This window comes from Desmodus rotundus, chromosome 12 (genome assembly GCF_022682495.2).
Source record: "Desmodus rotundus isolate HL8 chromosome 12, HLdesRot8A.1, whole genome shotgun sequence".
Lineage (NCBI taxonomy): Eukaryota > Metazoa > Chordata > Mammalia > Chiroptera > Phyllostomidae > Desmodus > Desmodus rotundus.
This window is the reverse complement of record NC_071398.1, coordinates 38,620,651-38,646,517: the sequence shown is the minus strand read 5'-3', so window position 1 is coordinate 38,646,517 and position 25,867 is coordinate 38,620,651. Positions and strand designations below refer to the sequence as shown.

Genomic DNA, 25,867 nt, shown 5'->3' with positions numbered 1-25,867 from the left:
CATCGAGTAGAGAGTCAAAATCTGAACCCAGGTTTATGTGGCCTAGAGTGTAGAGCTCCTGCTGAGCTGGGGGCGTAAGAAACTAAATTGCTGGGTTTGGCAGGTGCATGGGTAGGTTTGAGGGGCCGGCACCTTCCCAGACGAAAAACCCTTCCCCGCCACGGACAGGACAGCTAGACACCCCACCTTTTCCCTTCCTCTCACGCCGCCGCCAGGGCATGCGCCCTGAAGCCAACCTCCCCTCCCTTCAAACCTGCCCACAGGCACCGCCCATCACCGTTCAGAGCCAATCTCTGGGTTGGGGGCGGTCCGCCAGGGGAGTGGGCGGTGGCTAAGAGGAGTCAAGAGCCTGGAGTCGTGCGCTGGAGTCAGAACTGCGTTTCCCTACTCCGGAGCTGGTTGCTGAAGGAGAGCGAGAGAGCGATGCTGACACCGCTGCTTCCTGATTGGCTGCGAGTGGCTCCCTTTTCGTCCTGATTGGCAGCTGTTGAGCCGGGTATGTAAATGAAGGGAAGGGGCCTAGGTAGGGAATGAGGGGGTACCGGTGGCGGGGGGCTTTTGGCAGGTTCGATCCCCGGGTCCGGCAGGTGTGCGCCGGGGCTGCCTGGGATCGAGACGTGCTGGCCTCTAAAATGCCGCCTCGGCCCGAGTCGGGTGAATCACACCGCAGCCCAAGAAGGGGGCGGAGGCGCCGGATCCAGGGCTCCGGCTGCGTGACTCACCCGCCCCCGCCGCTTCGGGAGGAGCCGCCTCCACTGCCTTCCGGTAGCGAGTGGAGGCCGAGAGGGCAGAACAGCCCACCCGGTATCCTGGCCTGCACAGCCTCGGGCGGCAGGCAGTAACCACAGCCAGAACGAGGGGCGGTGTGAGGGGTCCGGGGGTCTAGGAGCCGAAATCTCCGGGGAAAGGCCCACCTGGCGCCGCTAGGGGGCGCAGGGACCGGGGCGCGGAGTCGGGGTAGGGGGCTGAATTCCTGCGGTTTTGGACTCCCGGGTCTGCGGGAAAGGAGGCGAGGTCCTAATTCTTATGTGAAGAGTTAAGGTCCTTAAGGACAAGGAAGGGCTCAGGGACTGGACCCTGTCGGCTGCCTGGCTCAAAAAGCAGCTTGATCCTCGGTCCCGAACTCCAAGGACCACCCGCCTCAGGGGAAATTGTGGGTCCCCATACTGCTCTCAGTGACCCCCGTGCCCATCAGGATTTCCTGACAAGCTTTGTCCACCGTGCCTCCCAAATAAATCGTGAATCGACCAACTTCCATCTCCATTACCACCTTGTACTCCAAGCCACCATCATCGCCTTCCCCAAACAGTGCAGTAGCCTCTAAAAGGATCTTTTCCCCCTTCTCTCCGCACCCCTTATCTTACTCGAAGTAGCCAAGGGGGAGCTTCTGGAAACCTAATCAATTCACACTACCACTCTCCTCCCTGCTCAAAACCCCTCAGTGACTTCCCACCACACTCACAATAAAATCCAAACTCCTTGCCTCTGCCTTCTCTCCACCTCCCGCCACATTCCACTCCTCCCTCCTCCCCTGCTCTTGTCACTTCTGTGTGCTGACCACACTGGTATAATTGACAATATACTGGCCTTTTTTCAGTTCAGGTTCATCCTGTCTCTGAGTCTGTCTTTACCTTTGCTGTTGTTCCCTCTTCCTGGATTGCTTTCCCCCTGGTTATTCCGAGATGGACTCCTCATGCTTGAGGGCTCAGCTCAAATGTCACCTCCTCAGAGAAGCCTTTCCAGATGACTCCCCAGAACCTCTTAGTATCTTCCTAGCACCATCTGTACATTTCCTGTATCTGTTATTGTCTAATGCATGGTATTCAATAAATATTAAATTGAACTATGTGAAACAGCTGCTTTTGTAGGTAAAGGGTGGAATATTGAACATTTGATATGATTCATTGAAAAAATTATAATAGTTATTAATAATACTACTTATCAATGAGAGAAATTGCTATGTACCAGGCACTGTTGTAATGGGTGGTTTTTTTTCGTCTATTATCTCATATATTCCTCAAATCAATTCTAGGAAATAGGTACTATTATCATTCATATCTTAAAGGTTCCCCAAGAAAACCTTAGCTTAGAGAGGTTAAGTGACTTGCCCAAGATCACACAGACAGCAGTTGTCAGAGCCAGGGTTTGGACTTAACATTGACTTTCCATAACTCAGTGACTGCTCCCTCCTCACAGATGATGCTGAGCAAGGGCCTGAAGCGCAAGCGGGAGGAGGAGGAGGTGGAGGAGGAAAAAGAAGCCCTGGCAGTGGACACCTGGTGGCTGGATCCTGGTCACCCAGCAGTGGCACAGGCACCCCCGGCTGTGGCCTCCAGTTCCCTCTTTGACCTTTCAGTGCTCAAACTCCACCACAGCCTGCGGCAGAGTGAGCCGGACCTACGGCACCTGGTGCTGGTAGTGAACACACTGCGGCGCATCCAGGCATCCATGGCACCCACAGCTGCCCTGCCACCTGTGCCCAGCCCACCAGCAGCCCCTGGCGTGGCTGACAGCCTGCTGGCCAGCTCAGATGCTGCTCTCTCAGCCTCTATGGCCAGTCTCCTGGAGGACCTCAGCCATATTGAGGGCTTGAGCCAGGCCCCCCAGCCCCTGGCAGACGAGGGACTGCCTGGTCGCCCCATTGGGGGAGCCCCACCCAGCCTGGGTACCTTGGACTTGCTGGGCCCAGCCACTGGTTGCCTGCTAGACGATGGGCTTGAGGGCCTGTTTGAGGACATCGACACCTCCATGTACGACAGTGAACTTTGGGCACCAGACTCTGAGGGCCTCAAACCTGTCCCTGAAGATGGGTCAGGCAAGGAGGAAGCTCCAGAGCTTGACGAGGCTGAGCTGGACTACCTCATGGACGTGCTGGTGGGCACACAGGCACTGGAGCGGCCACCGGGACCAGGACGCTGACCCCAGGGCTGGGAGGGTTGTCTGGTGACTAAACAGAATTGGTGGCTAAACCAACTCTCCTTGGAAAAGACACAGCTGGCTCTCCTAGAACAGAGATGGGGGCTTCTGAGAGACAGAATCAGTCCCTGGCAGCTTCACCTCTGCCCTCTTGTCTCAGGCTGATGGGAGGAGTCTGGGGTGGGCCCTGGTGATGGAATGACAGGGCCTGGTGGCTGGACTGTGATTGGACCAGGCCTAGTGCTGGACTGCCTCCCCTGAGGTCATAGTGCGGATATGGCTCTCCCTGATGTGGAAAGGGACCCTAACCAGTTTTTGAAATTAAAAACCAGTCCTAGGAAATCTCAAGTCTATATTCTTCCTTGTGTCTGGGCTAAGGCGAAGGTAGATAATGACCTCTAACATTTATTGACCACGGACTGTGTACCTAGCACAGCACAGCTCTAAGCCTTTCACGTGTGTGAAGTCATTTAATCCTTATAACAAGATGGGCATTTTTATTATCCCCATTTTACAGCTAAGAAAACTGAGGCTCCAGGAAGTCATCACTTGAGGAGGTGGGTTTCAAACTATGAACTTTACCATTTTATTGGTCTAGAAGCAGACCAGTTGGGTCTGGTAACAGGCCCTCTAGAAAACTGCCAGGAAGGTACTCTGCCAGCTTTCCCTGGTGTGCCTGTCTGTCACAGGAGTGGTGGTGGCGGAGGCGCCCCAGGCCACTTTTTCATAATGAAATCTAGTCCTTACCTGTGTGTCTTGAGGGCTGTTGGGGACAAAAGCGAGCTTTCAGAATGAGCCAGGAATAAAAGCACAAAGCTGGAGGCTGGATGGAGCCTCTCCAAGGAGTACTGGGAGGCAGCTCTCCAGGAAAATGGTGACAGAAGCGGAGACCCTAGCAACTTTTAACAAAACTCCAGGTCTCAAATCTCAAACTAGGCAGGAAAGAATGCTTTTCTTCTAGAAGAAATCCAGGCCTCAGCGAGCTGAGGCCACCTGCCTGACTGCCTGTGTGACAGGGCCGGCTGGCCTGAGTGCCGGGTGTCTGCGCTGCCCGCCGCCCCCGCGGTCCAGCCGCATTCCTGGCCCGGCTGGGAGGGGCCGCACACTCAGAGGCCTGGCACGGGACCCAGGCGGCGTCCTTCCTGCCGGCTGTGGGGGCAGGGCAGTGCTCGAGGTGCAGGCGGGAGGGGTTGGGGGAGGAGCAGAGGGCCTGACGGTGACTTGAGGGGCTGACTGGGCCTCCAACAGGTGAAACACCGGCAAAGGGAAACCAGGATCGCTGAGCACCAGCGCAGGTCCTCTGGCTGGTAGCTTCTGGGAGGCTGAAGCCGGGAGGCAACTGGGGGAGACAGGCATCTTCAGGCCGGGAAGGGGCGGGCAGAATGGAGCTTCCTGGAGCAGCAGAGGAAGTCGTGCCCATTTCTGGAAGTGGATGAAGCGACTCAGGAGGGGAGTGGAAATGCCCCGAAGGGAGCTGGTGCCCAGGCTGAAGGGCTTCCAGGTGTCTGACTTCTAACCCTGCGCAACGGGACTCAGACTCAGGTTCGACCCAGACCCAGGCCTTGGGATTTTAGGCAGAGCTCAGCAATGCCACCTGGTGCCCAGTCTGGGCGCCTGTGATGGCACTGCCTTGGATTTTCTGGAGATCTGTCCAGTGGTTCGGGAGTCTTCCCCTCCACCCCGCCCCCGCCCCATCAGCAATGCCCTCTGTTTACACAACCCCAGGGACCTGTTCCTGACGTCTCCTGATGCCAACTTGGAGAATAATCTGTGATATTTACTGATGCAGACAGCCAACCCATCTGTCAGTGATTCTCTCATTTGCCCCAGTGCCTGCTTGGCCAGCGATGTCCCTCTCCCCAGAGCCTCTGGGTACAGTTGTAGAGGTTGTGCCCTGCATATAGGCTCCATATTTAAGGGACTATCACAAATGTCTTGGGCACCATGTATTTATGTATTTGCTATGATAGTTTCCCAGCAGATGGAGATCAGGCGCCTTGGGGAAAGGGCATGTCTTCTGTACAAAAGCACCTTGTGGGTTACATCAGCCCTGGTCCCATTACCCTGGCGCCCTCGAGTTTATGAACAGCCTGAGGACCTGCCCCACACTTCCCAAGTCTGACCCCCTGATGATAGTCCAGGCTCCCTGGCTCTGGTGTGCCCCTCCGCCCTCAGGCTCAACCCTGGGAGGCCACACTACCCCAGCCAGCAGATTCCAGGGCCCACACCATTCCTTGCTGAGCCGCCAGCCCTGGAGCTGCTGCTGCCTTTCACAGAGCCTCTGTGTGTTCCACCACAGCACTGCACAGGCCAGTTCCCCTCCAGGGGCATCCACAGTGACCCCCACCATACACGCATTTCTGCCCTGTCCTTGGTCGTCTTCTCCCTCCCTTCCTCCTTCCCCCCCTTCTTTCCTTCTCTCATTCAGCGAAGATTTATGAGTACCTGCTTAGGTGCCTGGCATTGCCTAACACGTCTCTCCCCTGCTGCAGGCCCTCAGACTTTATCACAGTCCTCTGGGATCTGAAGTGACCCCAGGCAAAGTGTTTAACTTCTCTGGGTCTCAGGGTCCTCATCTCTAAGCTGGGACAGAAACAGTACCCACCTCAAAGGGTTATTCTAAGGGAATAGTGTTCTAGGAAGAGGGAACAGCATGAGCAAGAATTTGCAGGTTAGATACCCTACCACCTTTTCAGGGACCTGTATGCTGCTGAGTGACTGGAATGAGGAGGAAAGAGGTAAGGTCAGTGGTGGGTGGAGGGATGGGCAAGGACCAAAGCGTTAGACGAGGGACTTCACCCTGAGGGCACTAGGGTAAAGGTATCTGGAAGTAAAGAGATCTCTGGCTGCCATGTGGACATGGTGGTAAGATGAGATTGGAGGCCAGGAGCCAAGAGGGGAGGCCTGGAGCAGCCTGGGGACAGGAGGGGAGACAATGGAGAGGACAGACTGTGGGACTGAGAAGCTGGGACTGAGGAAGAGCCTGGGATGAGACTTAGGACTCTAGCCAGGGGACTGGAGGATGGTGGGGCCACCCTGGAATGATGAGCAGAAGGAGAAGCAGGTCTGACGTTGACACCAAGGCCAGAGAGGGACTTCGTGAGTGCAAGGCATCCGAGCAGCTGGGCCCGGGATTGGAGCTCAGGTGAGAGAGCCAGGGCAGGAGCAGGCATTAAGGACAGAGGTGAGGGAGAAAACAGTTTGCCTTGGTTGTACTGGGTGGGACCTGGCTCACACTCAACCCAGATTGGGTGGGGAAAGGGTGGTCCCTGAGCAGAAGCTTCCACCTCCTTCCCCAGCGCTGCCGGATGTCCTGTGTTTACTGAAGTGGCCTTGGCCAGAACCAGGACACTGGTGCCAACCCCTAAACTTAACTTCCCGTGGCCACACCCTCTTGGTCGAGGGAAAGCAAGAGACGCAGAGAAAGAAACAGACACAGAGAATGAGCAGAGATACAGAGAGGACAGAGCCAATGAATGAAAACAGAGGCAAAGGGAGAAACAGAGACAGGGAGGGGCACGCAGAGGGAGAGACATACCATTCGTGACAAAAACCACTGTAAACTAGGGAAAGAAGCGTCCTTCACCTGCTAAAGGGCAGCTACACAAAACCGACAGCTGACAGCTTACTTAATGGCAAAAGACTGAATGCTTGGTGCCCTGAGACAGGAAGATGCAAGACTATCTGCCCTCTGAGACCCAGAGAGAGACAAGATAGCACACACGAGACTCCTTTGTCTGTCTGACCCCGGGCAGACAGGGTGGGTTTTTTCCTCAACTCCAGCCTGTCCTGTAGTCAGACTCTTTCCACCTTGAACTACTTAAAACTCAGCTCTGACTTTGTCCCTGCTGTCGGTACCCAGGGCTCTCAGGATAAAGTTTCAGCCCCTCCTTATGGCCTGCTGAACATGGACCAGCCTCTCAGCTTCCCCTCATGCTCTCACACTCATCAGTTTCTCAAAAAAGCCCTTTGCACACAGGCTGTTCCCTCTACCTGAAACCCACTCTCATTTATCTACTACCTGCAGCCTTGCATGAATTCCTGTGTATGCTTCAGATGCCAGCTCAAACGTCACTTCCTCCAGGAAGCCCTCCCTGCCCTTTCTGATAGTACGGGAGTGCCAAGCCCTTCAAGTAGGTCTGAATCCGTCTTTCATATTGCTTAGCTCAGAGTGTAATAATACAATCACTCAGAAGTGATTCTGTTCATCAGTCTAATGTCTGCCCCCTTTCAACTGTGAGTCTTGTGAGGGCACAGTCACTGCTGTGTCCCCAGTGTCGCTTGGCCCAGAGATGGATACAGAGGAGGTGTCTGCGAATAGCTGTGAATAAATGTATAAATGAGACGTATGCTAGAGAAGGAGCACACTTGCCCTGGGGACACAGCTATGAACAAGGACACAGTTCTCAGCTCCTGGACATTTCCTATGTACTGATCTCTCTTTGGATTGGGGTGCTTTGCACAGGCTGTTCCTTCTGTTCATAAAACAGTTACCCTTCTTCTCTCTCCTAGTTCCTATGACTCATTCAAGTCTCAGCTCACATGTCCCTTCTTCCAGGAAGCCTTCCCTGACCTCTCTTCCTAGGCTGAAACAAGCATCTTTCCTAGGCTTCCCCATCAAGGCCCTGATTGGCCTCTCTGCCTGTGAGTTCCCATCAGAACCTTGGCTAATCTGGGTCTGTCTCCCTGTTGGAATGCGAACTCGGCGAAATCAGGCCCAGCTACCTTGATTACACGGTGCCCCAGCATCACTCAGCATGGGGCTGGGCCCAAGACCAGGTGCTCACCGCCTGCTGATATTGGGTGAGGAGCTGCTCTCTTCTTCCCTCTGGTACTTTGCCTGTGTCTGTCCCTCCATCTGAAGCCCCTTCATCATCTTTTTACCTGGCTCCATCCTCTCGACCCTTCAGTTTGACTTTAGATGTCTCCTCCTCCAGGGACCTTCCGGAGCCTGCCCCCCAGCCCCATACTAAATTTAGGTCTGTCAGTGTCCTTAGGGCCCAGCAAAGGGCCTGCCACCAAGGGCTTGTGAATGTTTTTTGAGAGAGTACATGAACAGATGAATATTTGAATGATTCAATGAATGAGAGGGACAGAGACTGCCATGGGGTGAGAGTCTCCTGAGGCCCATCAGCAGCCCTGACCACACTGTCCCATCCACCCCCTCCTGGGAGGAAGGTTCTGGCTGGGTTCCAGCCACACCCCAACCCTTGCTGGCTGCCAGGCCTGGAAGGCTTTTCCCAGAGCTCAGCACATTCCTGCCTTCTCCAGCGGTTGAGAGTGGGCAGGGGGCATTTTGGAGAGAAGAGGGAGGCCCTGAGCATTCTGGGATCCCGCCAACCTGTTCTTGGTCTCTATGCCCTCAGAAGTAGGCCCCGAACATGCAGTGAAGTCAGGGGGCAGTTCCTCAGAGGGACCACTGAGCTGGTGTGAGGGTCGAGGGACCCGGCTGAGGAGAGGGCCTGGTGGCCTCGCCTGGCTGGACAATGGGGCAGAAGCTGCTGACACGCATTTTGGGGGTAATCCCTGGCCTCATAGCAGCCCCAGTCCCAGGCCTGGGCTCAGAGAGCTGTGAACATCTGAGGCAGCGGCCGGGTGGGTGCAAGGGGCATGTGGGGGTACTTGTGCTTCCTGTGCCACCCTCCGGGGCCTGGTGAGTCTGGGAAGGCTGGGGGCTGGGGTCCAGGATATCAGGGTGAGACCTGATGGCCTCGGGTTGGGAGTTGGGCAGGTCCGGGTTTAAATTTCGGGGCTACCAGCTACCTGCTGTGGGTGATTGTGGGCGTCACCCTCTCAGAACCTACTTGTCTGTTATATGAAGGAGACGGAGTGTTGCAGCATCTTTGGGGTCCAGCAGAACTGGCGTTGAACCCCAGTTCCACCACATCCTGGCAATATAGCTAAAAATTGAGTATAATTTCCCCACCTTGCCTCTTTGATTCCAGGACAGAGCTTTGGGTGCCCAACTCAGTATTTAGCACAAGACACGTGGCTCCCAAATGGCAAGTCCATTAAGCAGAGAAGTGGGACTCGCCTGTGCCCAGTCTCACTGAGGCCAAAACGCCCCTGACAAGGGTAGCCAGCCACCTGATCCATGTGGATAATCATGCGAAATAGTTCTAAGTAGAATTGACTCTGTGCCAGGTGCTTTAAAAAGTTTTTAGCCTTTTTTAACTCGTTTAATCTTCACAACAACCTCATGAGGTGAGCACTTTTACTATTTGTTTTAGAAATGAAGAAACTGAGGCCCAGGGAGATGCTGTGACTTGCCAAAGATCACATAGCCAGGAAGTGGCTGAGCTGGGATTTGAACCCAAATTGAGTGGGAGAGTGGAAGGCATTTATTTCAGGGGCCCCAGAAACCAGCGGAGCCATGCTTGTTTCTGGAAGCCAGGAACTGGTGCTGGTCGGACGCGCAGTTTTTAAGGGGCTGGAGCAGCATGCAAATCCCAAGGGCAGAGCTCCTGGTGGCAGTGTCACCCCAGGCAAGAGAGCGCGGCTGTCTTGTGGCTCCCCACCCACTGGCTTGTGAGTGAATGTAGCTGGGAGAGGGGATGTTTGTTTCCCCACCACCCACCCCCTGGTGATGTCATGCCTGGGCAGCCAATGACTGGGATCTCCCCCTCCTCCCCCTCCCCATTCCTTTTCCCCCCAGCCTGGGGCTGGGGCTGAGCAGACAGATCGGGAGCTCTCGAGGTGTCTGGAGGCCCAGTGGTAAGAGATCAGCCAGCCAGTTCCCTCCCTGGCTGGGCTGCGAAGGAGACCCAGGGTCCTGGGAGGTGCTGGGAAGGTGTTTGGAGCGCGGGAGGCAGCATGCTGTAGGAGTGGAAGTCATGAACTTTGGAGCTGGACCCTGGGTCTGACATTTCTCTCCTGGCTGTGCGGCCTCGGGCAAGACACTTTACCCTTTGTGCCTCTGCCCTACCATCTCTAAAATGGGTGCCGTAGGCCACCACACAGGGTTGATGGAGGGGTAGATGAGATGCTGCTTATAAAGGGCTGGGACATGGTTTGGGGGGGAGGTCAAAGGGGAGCAGGCGTTTTTGTCCTGGAATAGTGTGCTGGGAAGGCAGCGCTGATCCTACTCGTGTGAGGTCGTGTCTAAACTGGATTTTGTTCCTCACCCAAAGTCTCCCTTCGGCAGGGGAGAGCATGGAGCTACTGGTGAGCGAAGGCTGGATATGAGATACTTTGAGATGCACAGCCCCCACTTTCTGTGAGAGACTAGTTTGCATTAGTTGAGCACTTACTATATGCTGGGAACATTCTAAGCACCTGCAGTTACCTCACAAATCCTCAAAACCACTCTTATTGGCTGCATTTGACAGAGGAGGAAACTGAGGTCCTGAGAGGTGCAGTGCCATGCCTGGTGTTCCCACCTGAGGAGGGCTGGAGCGGGGTTAACTGAGGCAGCCGGTCAGGTCAACACCTCCACTCCCATTGTTGAGGGCACCGGGTTGCTGGGAGCTAGGGAAGCTGAGGCTCCAAGTGGGGAGAATTCCTAAATAGGGTGGGCGCCAGCCACAGGGGTAACAGGACACATGGGGCAAAGCTGGGGGACTCCTCAGTAGGCCCAGCTCAGCCGAACAGCCCCAGGGCCCCTCACCCCGCTGCTCTGAAAGCATGAGTAGCATCTTAAATGGCCACCTAGGTTGTACCTTCCCCAGGAGGGTGTTGCGAGGACTTAAGGAGCCAGGGCAGAGAAGGATCTCTGCACATAGTTAAGTGCACAAGAAATAGGGACTCAGAATTCCGGAACCCGGGAAGGTACCGGGCAGCACTAGAGGACCTGCTCCAGAAATGGCTGTTGGCAGGTGGAGGGTCCAGCCCTGCCTTGATTCACGTGGGAGCCCCGTTAGTTAGATCTACCTCTAACACAAGTCAGGGATCCCCCCAGGACATTCCCTACCCTGTCTTCCCCTGTTTAGTAGGATGGGCAGAGCTGGGAACAGAGAGCTCCCGGGGTGGGGTGGGCTTCCTTCCGAAGCTGCCCCCACCCCACCCCACCCCACCCCACCCCAGGGGATGGGGACGTGGCTCAGGAAGGGCACAGCTGGGCTAAATATAACCTGGGCTGGTAGCTGTCCTGGGCAGGGATGAAGGAGGAGGGCAGTCTCTTGTCCCCACCCCTACTGAGCTTCCTGTGCCAGCCTCTGGGTGTGACCTTCGTGCCTGGCCCGGAGCAGGGAGCTTGTGGCCCAGGAGAGCCTTTCCTCCATCTCCACTGCCTCCTACATGGACTAGGCTTCTCCCATCCCCGACTCGGAATGTCATGTTGCATCAGGGACTCAGAGTTAGCTTCAAGTTCAAGTCCCAGCTTCGTCACTGTATTATCTTCTCAACCCTCATTTGCTCACCAGTACAATGGGGCACCATGAGGCCATGGCTACACATGAGGCCGTGTCTATAATGAGCCTGCCTGGCCCAGGGCTGGCACCACAGAGGTCCCTCTAAAAGTGCCCATTTCTGGCACCTTCACAATCCTCCTTTCCTGCCCCTGCCCAGTCCCACTCCCGCCCCAGGTGCTTTGCTCCTTGGGCCTCCTCCAGTGCTCAGAGCCACCCATACAAGTTAAGGTGCAGAGTTGGGGTCAAGGGCACATATCCTAGCTGTGGGACCCCAGACAGGTCACTTCCCCTCTCTGAGCCTCAGTTTCCAACCCTAAAATAGCTGCCACATCCAGGATGATTACAAAGTCTATGGGTGCCAGCACGGGGCCCAGTTCAGAGCAAATGTCCAGATGTGGAAGCCAACCCCTACTTGGGGCGAGGAGCTCAGAGGGGAGGCTGGGGAAGGACACAGAGACCAGGACTCCTAGAAGAGCCAGAGAGGAGCCCTCTGGCATGGTGGGGGTCCAGCCAGTGGAGTGGGTACAACTGCAACATTGAGGGGGTCCCTGTATCCTCTCTCTTGGCTAGTGGTGGGCTATGAAGGACCATTGTGCAGCTGGGGGTGGGTGGGCAGGGGCGGAATGTGACTGGGCACAGCAGACGGGCCATTGTCTGAGGGAATGTGCCGCGTGAGGCCTGACCTTTCCCTTGGGAGTGGGGTTGGCATGTTGGCATGCCAGGTGGGGGCTGGGAAGGCAAGGCCAGAGTGGAGAGGCTGGGGGTAGGGACCCAATATCCATCTCCTTATCCCCAGAGGAGCCTGTGGGAGGCTATAGGCTAATCCAGCTCTGCCTCCTTCTTGCTGTGCTGTGTGACCTAGAGTAAGGTTCTTGGCCTCTGAGGGGCTAGGGTTTTCTGCAGTGAGGTAGAAAGTAGAGGTCTTAGCATAAGACCAGCAAAGAGTGACCCCTCCATACCCATTAATTATTATCAGTGTAAGGGGCTGGAGCTTTCAGACAAGTTCAAGTCTGTAACCCAGCCCCAGATATCTTCTTTGTAATGGGCTCAATAACTGTATTGACCTCATAAGGATGTTCTGAGGTCCTCGTGCTATAACCCCTGTGGGGCATTTGACAGGACCACAGAAGTTCTTAGCAGTAATAGCAAATGCTTATGAAGTGACTTTCATGTGCTTGGCACTTTATTAAAAAACAAACAAACAAACTTTATGCTCTGGTTGGTATGGCTCAGTGGATTGAGCGTTGGCTTGAGAACCAAAGGGTCGCCAGTTCGATGCCCAGTCAGGACACAAGCCTGGGTTGCAGGCTGGGTCCCCAGTGGGGGGCATGCAAGAGGCAACCGCTCATTGATGTTTCTCTCCCTTTCTTTCTCCCTCCCTTCCCCTCAGTCTAAACACAAATAAATAAAATATTTAGGAAAAAAAAGAACCACGTTAAAAAAAAACTTTGTTGTTTATTTTCAGAGAGGGGAAGGGAGGAGAGAAACATTGATCAGTTACCTATTGCACACCTCCAACCATGGACCTGGCCCACAACCAAGGCATGTGCCCTGACTGGGAATTGAACCAGTGACCTTTCAGTTCCCAGGCAGGTATTGAATTCACTGGGCTGCACCAGCCAGGGTTGCTGGGGACTTTATATTTAGTAACTCATCTGACCCTCCCAACAACCCTGTGAGGGAGGTGCTCTCATTCTCTCCCTTATTTATAGATGAGGAAACTGAGGCACAGAGAAGTGAGGGTGATTTGCCCACAGGGAGTGCATGGGGTAGTTAGAATTATTTCATAGTGAATTCGGCTACCTTAGTCCACCAAGGTGTTTGGCTCAGGGGCTCTGCTGTCAGGCCTAGGAGTCAGTTCTGGCTTTACTGTTTGTTGGCCAACTGTGTCACCTTGGGTAAAGGTCTTCTGAGTCTCAGTTTCCCCAACTGCGCTGTGCGGATAGAGTGCTGAGAGAGTGCAGTAAGCATCAGGCACTCAGGAAGCCATCAGCGGGGCTAGCTGATAACAACACTCATGTCATTCTTCTTAGAGCCTCAGACCCAGGAGGCCCAAGGAGCTGGAGGTGACTCTGAGGTGAGCACTGGCTCATGCCACAAGCCCCTCCCTGCCCCTCCCTGCCCTTCCCTGGCCTGCCTGGAGCCTCATGCCCTTTTGTCTCCTTGGCAGGCAGCAAGACCCTGGAGGAAGGGTGTTAGTCCCACAGACGACTGTTCAGCACCCCAGACTGGGCCCCTGTTAGGAGGGGGTGCCTGTGCCCAGGCAGCGGTGAGAGGACAGCTGGGGGCGGCCCTTCTCCCTTTCTGATACCACCTTGACCTCTCCCTCTAAGCCCAGCCTCCTCACCTCACCATCTCCGGCCTCAAGCCTCCATCCCTGTCCCCCACAGGCTCAGAGGCAGTTGCTCCATGAAGAATTGAAGTTAGTCCTGCAGCAGAAGGGAGAGAGAAAGCAGAAGCCTGGTGCCCAGGTGACTCCCAGCAGCACCATGGAGGTCAGGAGCCGGAGTGCTGAGGTGAGTACCCGCATGTCCTCCAAGGGGCACTTGTGAGGCCTGGGTGGGGGGTACAGACTAGGGCAGTGAGGAGACACTTCCTGGCTTCTCTGTGCCTCAGTCTGCCCATGTAAGAAATGGAAATAGCAACAAGGCCTATTTTACGGGTCAATGTGAGGGAAAAAATTTGCCATATGCACAGTGCCTGGACAGACTAAGATTCAAAGCAGCTAATTCATTGGACCAGAAAGGAGTTATATTACTAATGAGCTAAAGAAAATTGAGCAGAAACCCATCATCGGAAGCAGCAGGTTGGTGCAAATGTTGATGACATGGCCTTTGGACCCGTGGCCTTGAATTCCACCCCTACCACTTCAGATGTGTGGCCCTGAACAGGCGACCTGATCTCTCTAACCTCAGTTTCTCCATCGGTAAAATGGGGCACGATCCCCACTTCTGAGGGGTGTTTAGGACTCACGTGAGATATTTGCACAGGGCCTGGTGCCTAGGAAGCCTCCCTGACTGTGGGCTGCTGTCACTGTTATGGAGATAGAGCAGCTGTGGGAAGGATGAAAAGAGGTAAAATGTGTAGCCCAGAGCACCCTGCTGCCCCTATCACAACTCTTCTTACCCCTTCTCTGCCCAGTCCTCTAGTCCCAGGGCCACTGCTCAGTGGCATCTGGCCCAGACCTGCTTGCCCCTCCCCAGCCCTGGGCTCAGCTCCAGTTTGTGCCAGCCTAGATGCCTTGCCCAATACAGCATCCTCTCGGGTGCCTGTTGCCTCAGGTCTCAGCTCACCGTCAGAGAACTCCTTCCGGTACAACCGTGTTACCCAACTCTACAGTAGGGAAACAGGCCAGAGAGGGCAAAGTTCTCCCCCTCACACACAAAGCCGATGGGGTTCCTAGACAGTAGTGGAACTGAGGTCTCTCATTGCCTCTTCTGGGAAGCCCAGATGTGAATCCCAGTGCCCAGCGAGCCCAGGGGCAGGTCAGCACCTTTGACAGTAAATACCAGGAATACCAAGTCTGCCGGTCCACTATTCATTACCCATGCACCCCCCTTTCACTGGATTCCCTCTCCCATGGGCGTTCTGCAGGTCTTGGGGTCATAGAACCCACAATAGGGCACAGTCTCATACACATTCAAGCTTTCCAGGCCAGTCCCACCCCCGCCCCTCCATTCTGCACCACTTAAGGGTCCGGCCTCTTATTTAAAATCCCATCCTCACCCCTACCCCTGTTCTGCTGTTATTAAAGCCCCTCCCCTTTGCTCCCGAGACTCTGGGTCCCCATCCCACCGCCACACAGACAATCTGCCCACACCCCTCTCTTTTCTTTGGTCCCTTTGCTGTGGCCTGTGCGCTCTATCCACTCGTGCTCTCAAACTGAGCTCCACACCCCTAGCCCCAGAACTGGCCACGCCCCACTGAAAGCACAGCTCCACCCTCACTGTCTGCCCCGCCTCTCAGTCACAACTCAGGTTCCCTCTAGCTAGCTTCCCCACCCCACCCCTCCTCCCCGCCAGGCCCCCAGGGGCTTCGGAAGAACCCAGACCCTGAGAAGCGGTTGAACCCTTCTGCGGGCGCCCCCTGAGCAAGCTGCCTTAGCGCTTCCTTAAAGGGGATATGCCTGAGTGGGTGGGCCCGCATGACCTCCCTGAGCCTCGCAGAAGGGCATGTGCCCTAAGGGCCGGTTTAAGAGATGCTTTTAAGCGCGATGGCAGGCTCTGGGCGAGGTCTGGTCCTAGCGTCTGTGGCGACTTCTCGCCGCCCTCCACAGGAGCTGAGGAGGGCGGAGCTGGTGGAGATCATCGTGGAGACGGAGGCTCAGACTGGGGTCAGCGGTATCCACGTAGCGGGCGGCGGGAAGGAAGGAATCTACATCCGTGAGCTGCGGGAGGACTCCCCGGCTGCTAGGAGCCTCAGCCTGCAGGAAGGTGGGCGGGGCGGGGAGATGGGGCGGGACCTTACGCGGGGGCGGGGTTAGGAATCTGCCGCGCTTCCCTGGTGAGGCCGGCGACCTAAGGGGAGGTGAAGGGCTTGGGTCGGGGCTTTGTGTGTTTGCCTTGTAGTTGCTCAGAGTGGCCTGTGGAGCTTCATTGTGTCATAGCTGCAGTTTACTAGTTTGTGCTCTTTTTGTGCCTCGGTTTTCTCATCTCTAAAATGGATTCTGGTACTTACCTCATGGGGTTATTATGTGGATTAAATGAGTCAGCATATGAAAACACTTAGCACAGCTAAGTGGCACATAGTAAGCACTATATAAGTGCTAGTTATTGTTTTTGCTGTTTGGGCTGGAGAAAAGAGGTGGAGTTAACAACTTGGAGGGGGTGGTAAAAATAGCTTAGTACGTGATGTCTTAGGTAACATGGGTAAGACTGCTGTGATTCAGTCATGCAACAACTATTACTAAGGGCCTTCTATTTACTGTAGGTTCTTGAGTGGAGTGAACAGAACAGATAACACTCTCTGCACTTAAAGGAGCTTACATTCTAGTGGGACAAAAATATGTAAAATATATAGTAAGGTAGAAGACAATATGAGCTCCACGAATGCCGGGGAAGCTGAAAAAAATTTTTTTTTACTGATATTTTTAGAGAAAAGAGGGAAGAGAGAGAGAAACATCAATTTGTTTTTCCACTTATTTATGCATTTATTGGTTGACTCTTGTATGTGCTGAGTGGGGATTGAACCTGCAACCTTGACATATCTGGTCAACACTCTAAACAACTGACCTACCCAACCAGGGCCGGGGAGCTAAATTTTTAAATAGGGTGAGCCAAGAGGGGAGGAAAGGCCTAAAGGAAGGGAAGGAGCTATGTGGCCATCTGGAAGAGGTTTCCGGTGCAAACACCCCAAGGTGGGAGTGTACCTGGCTTGTTGGAGGGACAGCAAGGAAGCCAGTGTGGATGGAATAGTCAGTGAAAAGGAGAATAAGAGATGAGGCCAGAGGGGTAGGAGGGATGGTTTTGGAGGACTTCGTAGGCCATGGTGAGGACTTTGGCTTTTAATCTGGGACAGTTGCGAGTGGAGGAATACTAACCATGCTGAACTAGTGCATTAGCAGCAGACTGAGCGGAGGGGAAGGAGTAGGGAGACCAACAAAGAGGCTGCTGTGATTATCCAGGTAAGAGACGGTCATGCTTGAGCGAAAGCGAGGTCATTGGAGGTGAAGAGAAGAGTTTGGATTCTGGATTTATTTTGAAGGAGGAGCCTTCAGGACTGGATATAGGGTGTGATGGGAAGAGAGGAGTCAAGGAGGATGGTAGTCTCACAAATGGAGAATACTGGGGCTGGAGCTCGTTTGGAAGAAGACCAGGAGAACAGTTTGGATTTGTTAAATGAGGAGTGTCTGTTGGACATCAAGATGGAGATGTGCAAGGGCAGTGGATATATAAGTCTAGGATGGAGGAGAGAGTGCTGGCTAGAGAGATACACTTGGGAGTTGTCAGCATATTTATGAACTTTAAACTCCTAAGTCTGGCCCTGGCTGGCATGGCTCAGTGGATTGAGTGTTGGCTTGCCAGCCAAAGGGTCACTGGTTTGATTCTTGGTCAGGGGACATGCCTGAGTTTCAGGTGAGGTCCCCAGTTGGGGGCGTGTGAGAAGCAACCATTTGATGTTTTCCTCCCTGTCTTTCTCCTTCCCTTCCCCTCTCTCTAAAAAAATAAAATCTTGTAAAAGTAAAAATAAACTCCTAAGTCTGGATGACCTTCTCAAAAGGGTGAGTAGAGCACACGGGTGGAGAAGCCAAGGGGTCTAAGGCCTGAGCTCTGTGTTTCTTTAAGAGGTCAGGAGGATAGGGAGGAACCATCCCAGGGGGTTCCAGAGTATGTGGCACCCTGAAAGCCAAGCCAACTCAGTATGAAGGAGAAAGTGAAATTAGGCCTCGGGCTGAGGAGACAAAGTGTGGGACTTGACCATTGGGCTTAGCTGTATACTAAGGAGCAGTTCAGCGTTCTGGGATGGGGTGTCAGAAGTGTGATGGGAGGGGTAGAAATAATGCAGCTGGACAACTCAACACATTTTGCCATTAAGGTGAAGAGATAAATGGGGCAGGATCTCTAGGTGGAGTGATATCAAGGCGACCTTTCATGAGTAAGAAAAGATGATACGTTGTGGGCTGATGGGAATAATGTATTAGAGGGACAAATCAGTGGTGTGGGGAAAGGGGAGAATTGCTGGAGGAATTGACCCGAGCCAGGATTGGGGCAGTTCATCTCTATGTACAGGTAGAGAGTCATGGGGTGAAAGCTTCTGGAAGTTCTCTTCTGATTCTTTTCTTTCAGTAAAGGAAGCAAAGTCTGAACAGCTTCTCCCCTCAGCTGCCCATTCCCTTTTTTGACCTGTCCCCCCTTCCCTCAGCTGCCAGGACTGAGGGACAGGAGTGGTGGAGGGGAGAAGGGAGGCGAGCAGGGGAGAAAGGCTTCACGGGACAGGTTGGGGACAGAATGATGTCAGCTGTGCTGAGGAGCAGATGGAGAGGACACTGGGGGACAACAGTTGGGTAGACCTAGCAGAAAGAATTTGAAAGGACATGTGTAAGGTGACTGCCTAGAGGGGACCTGAGCCTATAGGGGAAAGAACCATGTCAGGAAGGGTTTTAAGGGACACCGGTGGAGGAGAGAATCCTTCACTGCCGGCATTTTGTGAGTCGTTGGTGCCAAACTTGAGTGAGGGGTGGGGTGCTGTCTTCCACTGACACCCAGTCCAGATCCCTGGTCTTGGCTCCCCAGCACTTTGCCTCCTGACCAACCCTTCTCCCGCTTCCACCTGTGGACACTTCATTCTTCTTCCTCCCCTTCTCCTGCCTGGTCTAGCTCCTCTCCAAACAGCCATATCCTCTAAATGCTAGGGACCTGGGCCCTGAACCCTGTAGACAGATGTCCCACAAACTGGGGCATGGGAGAGGGGTTGGGGGACCCCATGATTCAGCCATGGATTCCAGTGCCCATCGCTCTCCCTGGAACAGTTTCCTGACTGCCCCATGTTCCCTCCTTTCACACCTCTGTGTACGTGCTTAAACTTGGCAAAGATGAAGAGAATATTGTAGATAATAGGAGTAACTTTTTTCTTTTTGGTTACCATCTGAAATGCGAGGATGGAGGAGGGGAGTGGAAAGATGCCTGAATGGGTATGGATTTGTTCAGTGGGGAAGGCGAGCTAAGGCCATAGAGCCGGGCTTCCTTAAGTGTTTCAGCTTCAAACTGGGGGGAACTTCGTGTTTTAATCCTGCGCTTGGGGATAAACGGGGACAAAATTTTGGGCGGGGTCTCGCTCTGCGGGCTCCTGGGAAGTGGGAGGAACCAGGCCTGGGTGGAGCCCGGAGATGCCCTTGCCCCGCCCCCTCACCTCGACCTCGCCTGCAGGTGACCAGCTGCTCAGCGCCCGCGTGTTCTTTGAGAACTTCAAGTACGAGGACGCATTACGCCTGCTGCAATGCGCCGAGCCTTACAAGGTCTCCTTCTGTCTGAAGCGCACTGTGCCCACCGGGGACCTGGCGCTGAGGCCTGGGACCGTGTCTGGCTACGAGATCAAGGGCCCACGGGCCAAGGTGGCCAAGCTGGTACGCGTGCTTAGCCCGGCCCCGGCGCCGGACTGCCCCCGTGAGCCTGTCACCGCGCCATGACCCGGCTCCCTCAGCTGCGGGCCAGCCTTGCCCCTGTCTTGTCACTAACTCGACCCTAATCCCAGTCTTTACCTCCTGTTCTGTGCCCCTAAACTCCTCCCTGGGAAGGGAGGCCCACTCATCCCAAACCGGGGACCTCACCCACTTTGGAGAGGCATTGTCACCTTCTGCTCCAGGCATACTAGGGGTCCTGAACCAGGGGACTCCAAATTAGGGTGCCAGGTTCAGCCTGATTGCTTCCCACTTATGTTGAGTGACCCTGGACAAATTTCCTTCCTTAGGCGTCAGTTTCCCCATCTCTAGAATGAGAGTATTGAGGAAAATCCTGAGTTTCCGCTTTCCGTTTGACTTACTGTAAGATTCCAAACGAATGTTCCTGCCTTCAGGGGCAGTGTGGTGAAATGCCAGGTAGGAGTGGGGATGGCGTTTTGGGGACCAGATGTTCAACCCATCACACCCCCAACCCGGTACAATGCCAGGTGGGGCTCCCCTGTTCACCCCAGGCCTCCCACTGTCCCACCGCCTCCTGCCTCTCTCCTCTCTCCCCAGAACATCCAGAGTCTGTCCCCTGTGAAGAAGAAGAAGATGGTGGTGCCTGGGGCCCTGGGGGCCCCTGCAGACCTGGCCCCTGTTGACGTCGAATTCTCCTTCCCCAAGTTCTCCCGTCTGCGTCGGGGCCCCAAAACCGAGGCTGTCAAAGGTCCTGTCCCAGCCGCTCCCACCCGCCGGCGCCTCCAGCTACCTCGGTTGCGAGTCCGAGAAGTGGCCGAAGGGGCCCAGGCAGCCCTGCTGGCAGCCGCTGCTCCTCCCCCCCGGAAGGCCAAAGCAGAAGCTGAGGTGGCAGCAGGGGCCCGTTTCACAGCGCCCCAGGTGGAGTTGGTTGCGCCCCGGCTGCCAAGCACAGAGGTGGGTGTACCCCAGGTCCCTGCCCCCAAGGGACGGGGAGAGGAGGCCCCAGCAGCAGAAGCAGCCACTGGCTTTGCCCTGCACCTGCCAACCTTTGGGCTAGGAGCCCCTGCTGCACCTGCTGTGGAGCCTGCAGCTGTAGGGATTCAGGTTCCCCAAGTGGAGCTGCCCACTTTGCCCTCACTACCCACTCTGCCCACACTTCCTTGTCTGGAAACCCGAGAAGGGGCTACAGTGGCACTGACGGTTCCTACCCTGGATGTGGCAGCACCTACCGTGGGGGTGGACCTGGCCTTACCGGGTGCAGAGGTGGAGGCCCGAGAAGAGGTGCCTGAGGTGGCCCTGAAGATGCCCCGCCTCAGTTTCCCCCGCTTCGGGGCTCGAGCAAAGGAAGTAGCTGAGGTCAAGGTGGCCAAGGGCAGCCCTGAGGCCAGGGTGAAGGGACCTAGGCTTCGAATACCCACCTTCGGGCTTTCTCTCCTGGAACCCCGGCCCACTGTCCCTGAAGCCGCTGTTGAGAGCAAGCTGAAGCTGCCCACCATCAAGATGCCCTCCTTTGGCATCGGGGTCTCGGCACCTGAGGTCAAGGTGCCCAAGGTCCCTGAAGTCAAGCTCCCGAAAGTGCCCGAGGCAGCCCTTCCAGAAATGCAACTCCGAGAGGTGATGCTTCCGAAAGTGTCGGAGATGAGACTCCCAAAGGTGCCGGAGGTGGCCATGCCAGAGGTGCGGCTTCCGGAGGTCCAGCTGCCGAAAGTCTCGGAGATGAAGCTCCCCGAGATGAAGCTCCCCGAGATGAAAGTCCCCACAATGAAAGTCTCTGAGGTGAAGCTTCCTGAGATGAAGCTTCCTGAGATGAAGCTCCCTGAGATGAAGCTCCCTGAGATGAAAGTCCCCACAATGAAAGTCTCTGAGACGAAAGCCCCGAAAGTGCCAGAGATGAAACTCCCCGAAATGAAGCTCCCGAAGGTGCCTGAGATGGCTGTGTCTGAGGTGAGACTCCCAGAGGTGCAGCTGCCAAAAGTCTCCGAGATGAAGCTCCCGAAGGTGCCCGAGATGGCTGTGTCTGAGGTGAGACTCCCAGAGGTGCAGCTGCCAAAAGTCTCCGAGATGAAGCTCCCGAAGGTGCCCGAGATGGCCGTGCCCGAGGTGCGACTCCCAGAGGTGCAGCTGCCGAAAGTGTCAGAGATGAAGCTCCCCAAGGTACCTGAGATGGCCGTGCCTGATGTGCCCCTCCCAGGGGTACAGCTGCCGAAAGTGTCAGAGATGAAGCTTCCGAAAGTGCCCGAGATGGCCGTGCCCGAGGTGCGACTCCCAGAGGTGCAGCTGCCGAAAGTGTCAGAGATAAAGCTCCCCAAGGTACCTGAGATGGTCGTGCCCGATGTGCCCCTCCTGGAGGTGCAGCTGCCGAAAGTGTCAGAGATAAAGCTCCCCAAGGTACCTGAGATGGTCGTGCCCGATGTGCCCCTCCTGGAGGTACAGCTGCCGAAAGTGTCAGAGATGCGGCTGCCAGAAATGCAGGTGCCAAAGGTCCCAGAGGTGGAGCTTCTGAAGGGACCCGAAGTGAAGCTACCCAAGGCTCCAGAGGTGCAGCTCAAAGCTGGCAGGGCAGAAAAGGCAGAGGGGTTGGAATTTGGCTTCAAGATGCCCAAGATGACCCTGCCCAAACTAGGGAGGGCAGTGTCCCCATCAAGAGGCAAGCCCAGTGAGGAAAGGGCTGAAGTCTCAGGGAAGCTGGTGACACTTCCCTGTCTGCAACCAGAGGTGGACCGTGAGGCTCAGGTGGGTGTCCCCTTGCTCACACTGCCCTCAGTGGAGCTAGACCTGCCAAGGGCACTTAGCCTGGAGGGGCAGGTCCCAGAGGCCAAAGTGGGCAAGGTGGACTGGGCAGAAGGCAAGGTGGCAGCAGGGGTCGGGGAAGGGGCCTTCCGGATGCCCTCTGTTGAGCTTGTCACTCCACAGCTGCCCACGGTGGAAGCCGAGGAAGGGAGGGTAGAGGTGATGGAAATGAAAGTCAAACCTACCTCCAAGTTCTCCCTGCCCAAGTTCGGACTCGCAGGGCCAAAGGTGGCCAAGGCAGAGGCTGAGGGGGCTGGGCGAGCCACCAAGCTGAAGGTGTCTAAGTTCGCCATCTCACTCCCCAAGGCACGGGTGGGGACTGAGGCTGAAGCTAAAGGGGCAGGGGAAGCAGGCCTGCTGCCCGCCCTCGATCTGTCCATACCGCAGCTTAGCCTGGATGCCCATCTGCCCACAGGCAAGGTGGAGGTGGCAGGGGCTGATTTCAAGCTCAAGGGGCCCAGGCTCGCCCTGCCCAAGTTCGGGGTCAGAGTCCGGGACACCGAGGTAGGAGAACTGGTGCCAGGGGCAGCTGAGTCGGAGGGCAAGGGCTGGGGTTGGGATGGGAGGGTGAAGATGCCCAAACTGAAGATGCCCTCCTTTGGGCTGGCTCGAGGGAAGGAGGTGGAAATCCAGGGTGAGCATGTCAGTCCCGGGGAAAAGGCAGAGTTTATGGCTGGTCAGCTTAAGATCCCCGAGGTGGAGCTGGTCACGCTGGGGGCCCAGGAGGAAGTGGGGGCGGAAGAGGGGGTGGCCGTCAGTGGGGCACGGTTGTCAGGCCTGCAAGTGTCCATGACCAGGCAGACAGGCACTGAGGGCCAAGAGGGGGTGCTGAAGATGCCCCTGGGCATCTCCCTGCCCCAGGTGGAGCTGACCAGCTTCAGGGAGACTGGCCTTGGAGCCACCTCAGGGCAGGAGGTCGAGAGTGCAGTCACTTCGGCAGAGGGCACAGCAGGCTACAGGGTCCAGGTGCCTCAGGTGACCTTGTCTCTGCCTGGAGCCCAGGTGGCAGGTGGTGAGCTGTTGGTGGGAGAGGGTGTCTTCAAGATGCCTGCTGTGACATTGCCCCAGCTTGAGCTGGATGTGGGGCTGAATCGAGAAGCACAGGTGGGTGAGGCAGTCACAGGTGAAGGTGGACTAAAGCTGAAGATGCCCACACTGGGGGCCAGAGCTGGGGCCAGAGTTGAGGGGCCTGGGGACCAGCCCGCAGGGGTCCAACGAACCTTCCACCTCTCACTGCCCGACGTGGAGATCGCGCCACCTGCCATGAGCAGCCACGCTGAGTACCAGGTGGTAGAGGGCGAGGGAGACGCTGGACACAAGCTCAAGGTGCGGCTGCCCCGGCTTGGCCTGGTGCGGGCCAAGGAGGGGGTTGAGGAGGGCGACAAGGCCAAGAGCCCGAAACTCAGACTGCCCCGAGTGGGCTTCAGCCAGAGCGAAGCTGTCACTGGGGAAGGCTCCCCCAGCCCTGAGGAGGAGGAGGAAGAGGAGGGTAGTGGAGAAGGGGCCTCTGGTCGCCGAGGCCGCCTCCGAGTTCGCTTGCCCCGTGTGGGCCTCTCTACTTCCTCCAAGGCCTCTCGGGGGCAGGAGGGTGAGGCAGCCTCCAAGTCCCCTGGTGGGGAGAAGTCCCCCAAGTTCCGCTTCCCCAGGGTGTCCCTAAGCCCCAAGGCTCGGAGTGGGAGCAGGGACCCAGAAGAGGGTGGATTCCGGGTCCGACTGCCCAGCGTGGGGTTTACGGAGACGGGGGCTCCAGGCCCCACCAGGATGGAAGGGGTTCAGACTGCGGTCATCTGAAGTCCCTGGGCAGAGGGAGACTCCGCTCCTGTCTTCCCATCCCCACTCCTTGTTTTGTGTGTGGAGTAACCAGCACTAACACTCAGAGGGCCCGGAAGGAGGTGACTGATGGGGAAGGGCAGGGAGGCCTCGTGCAGGCTCAGCGCGTTGGCAAGAGGGCTTGTATGTTGCCAAGCCATGTGAATAAATAATCCTGGGGTAGCCTTGTGTCCAGTCTCTTCTGTATATGGGGGGAGTCATGGAGGGTGCAGAGAAAACAATCCCTGAGAAGGAAGGAGGGTGACTTGAGCCTGGCCTGAAGGAAGCCTGGGCTGAGACAAGGCCAGCCCTGGACTGCGGAGAGTCAGGGAGGCCTTGGGGCCTGCCCTAGCCCTTCAGGGGTCCCAGGGGCCTCTGAGCAGGACTGGGAAGTTCCCCGGCAGAGCACAGAGGCAGGACCCCTCTGCTGGGACTATACCTGTCCTGGGGAACCCCACACTAGCCAGGACAGTCCCAAGGGCTCTAAGAGAACAGACTGATTGCTACCCACCTGCCCTCTGCTGGCCACGTCACCAACAACAGCACCTCCACATCCTGGCTGTTCTTTTCTGTCTGGCTGGTTTGACTGCCTTGTCCACCCGGCCCCACCCAGGAAGGCCCCTCCTGACTCTCTCCAGGATCATGGGTTCAGAGCCTCTACTGCACACATGTGGCTGCCTTAGGACTAGGTCCCTGGTGCTCAGCCTTGGCTCTCAGGGACCCAACCCCACTCCAGATTTAAGCCCCTCAGCACCGAGCCAGGGCCTCCAGTGCACGCCCCCCCCGCCCCCCCATCTCTGCCACATCCCGGACTAGACTGAGAAGACCTGCTGTCCAGTTCCAAATCACCCCCTGATGCCCTCGTGTCCACATCTCCACTCTCCTCCCATCATAGAGGACGAAGGGCCACACCGTTGAGTTGTCCCAGACCCGCACTTTGACAACTCCTCCCTTCACGCCAGCCCCCTCGGGTCACTACCCTGTCCCATGTTTCCTCTTTGTCTCCACCAGACATGGCAGGAATTATCTGCCCTCATGGCACATACCCCCGGGCCAGACCCCCAGCATTCGGTGTTTCCCTCCCACCACAGCTAACCTAACCTGTCCAGTGTCCAAAGTGACCCTTCTGTGGTCACAACAAGGGCGTCCTCTGCCTCCCTGGTCCTGACTTCTCAGGACCTCTTTCTCCTTTCTGAACGTTCCCCTCTCCTCCGCTCCTCTCTTCATGCCCCCTGGGATCTTCCTAGGCGTCCTCTGCTTCCACACCCACCTCATGCTTGTCACCCTCTCGGAGGCTTCCACTCCTCACCTCCGGGTGATGACAATTCCCAAATTCTTTCCTGGGTCTGTGAGAGGATCCAGTGGCCTCTGCATGCTTGCCCTGGACACTTCCTGGGCACTAGGAGGATGTGTGGGGTGGTGGTGGTTCAGAGGCTGGCTCTAGAGCCAGACTTCTCACAGTCAAAGCCTGTCTCTGGCACCCAACTTTAAAAAACATTTGTGCCTTGCCCTGGCTGGTGAGGCTCAGTTGGCTGGAGCATCATTCTGTAACCGAAAGGTTGCAGGTTCTTTTCCCAGTCAGGGCACATGCCTAGGTTGCGGGTTTGATCCCCGGTCCAGGCACATGTGGGATGCAACTGATCAATGTTTCTCTCTCACATCGATGTTTCTCTCTCTCTCTCCCCCTTCCTCTCTCTCTAAAAGCAACAAAGAAATGTCCTTGGGTGTGGATAAACAAAATAAAATAAAACTTTTGTGTCTTGATTTTCTCATCCATTAAATGGAACTACTAAAATATATGTTGTAAGGATCAGATAAGACTTCTCTTTTTAAACATTATTTTGAAATTTATTGAGAGAATTGTTTTGAGAGAAAGAGAGAGAGAGAGAAAAACATCGATTTGTTGTTCCACTTACGGGTATGTATG

At 55.8% G+C, this 25,867-nt stretch overlaps 2 protein-coding genes across 4 annotated transcripts; both read left to right on the top strand.

Moving 5' to 3' along the window:
* The first annotated feature begins 367 nt into the window (after positions 1-367).
* On the top strand, positions 368-3,259 carry SERTAD1 (SERTA domain containing 1). The gene is made up of 2 exons (XM_024577644.4): positions 368-496; positions 2,197-3,259. The coding sequence occupies exon 2, from the start codon at positions 2,197-2,199 to the stop codon at positions 2,917-2,919; it is 723 nt and encodes a 240-aa protein (XP_024433412.1). The 5' UTR covers positions 368-496; the 3' UTR covers positions 2,920-3,259.
* A 5,253-nt stretch (positions 3,260-8,512) lies between these two features.
* Positions 8,513-24,115, top strand: PRX (periaxin). Of its 3 annotated transcripts, none has more exons than XM_045185596.2 (7): positions 8,513-8,569; positions 13,298-13,341; positions 13,435-13,533; positions 13,655-13,780; positions 15,541-15,697; positions 19,130-19,326; positions 19,939-24,115. In XM_045185596.2, exons 1-7 carry the CDS (start codon positions 8,527-8,529, stop codon positions 23,920-23,922), a joined length of 4,650 nt encoding a protein of 1,549 aa, XP_045041531.2. In that variant the 5' UTR covers positions 8,513-8,526; the 3' UTR covers positions 23,923-24,115. The 3 variants fall into 3 exon arrangements, with proteins under 3 accessions (XP_045041531.2, XP_024433460.3, XP_045041532.2); XM_045185597.2 differs by lacking the exon at positions 8,513-8,569 and adding an exon at positions 9,580-9,630; XM_024577692.3 differs by lacking the exon at positions 13,435-13,533.
* Positions 24,116-25,867: the final 1,752 nt, after the last annotated feature.

Coding starts and splice junctions, on each gene's coding strand:
- SERTAD1 (XM_024577644.4), top strand. CDS start 2,197: ATGATGCTGAGCAAGGGCCTGAAGCGCAAGCGGGAGGAGGAGGAGGTG.
- PRX (XM_045185596.2), top strand. CDS start 8,527: ATGTGGGGGTACTTGTGCTTCCTGTGCCACCCTCCGGGGCCTG. Junction 13,342..13,434: donor GAGCTGGAGGTGACTCTGAG/GTGAGCACTGGC, acceptor TCTCCTTGGCAG/GCAGCAAGACCCTGGAGGAA. Junction 19,327..19,938: donor GGGCCAAGGTGGCCAAGCTG/GTACGCGTGCTT, acceptor CTCTCTCCCCAG/AACATCCAGAGTCTGTCCCC.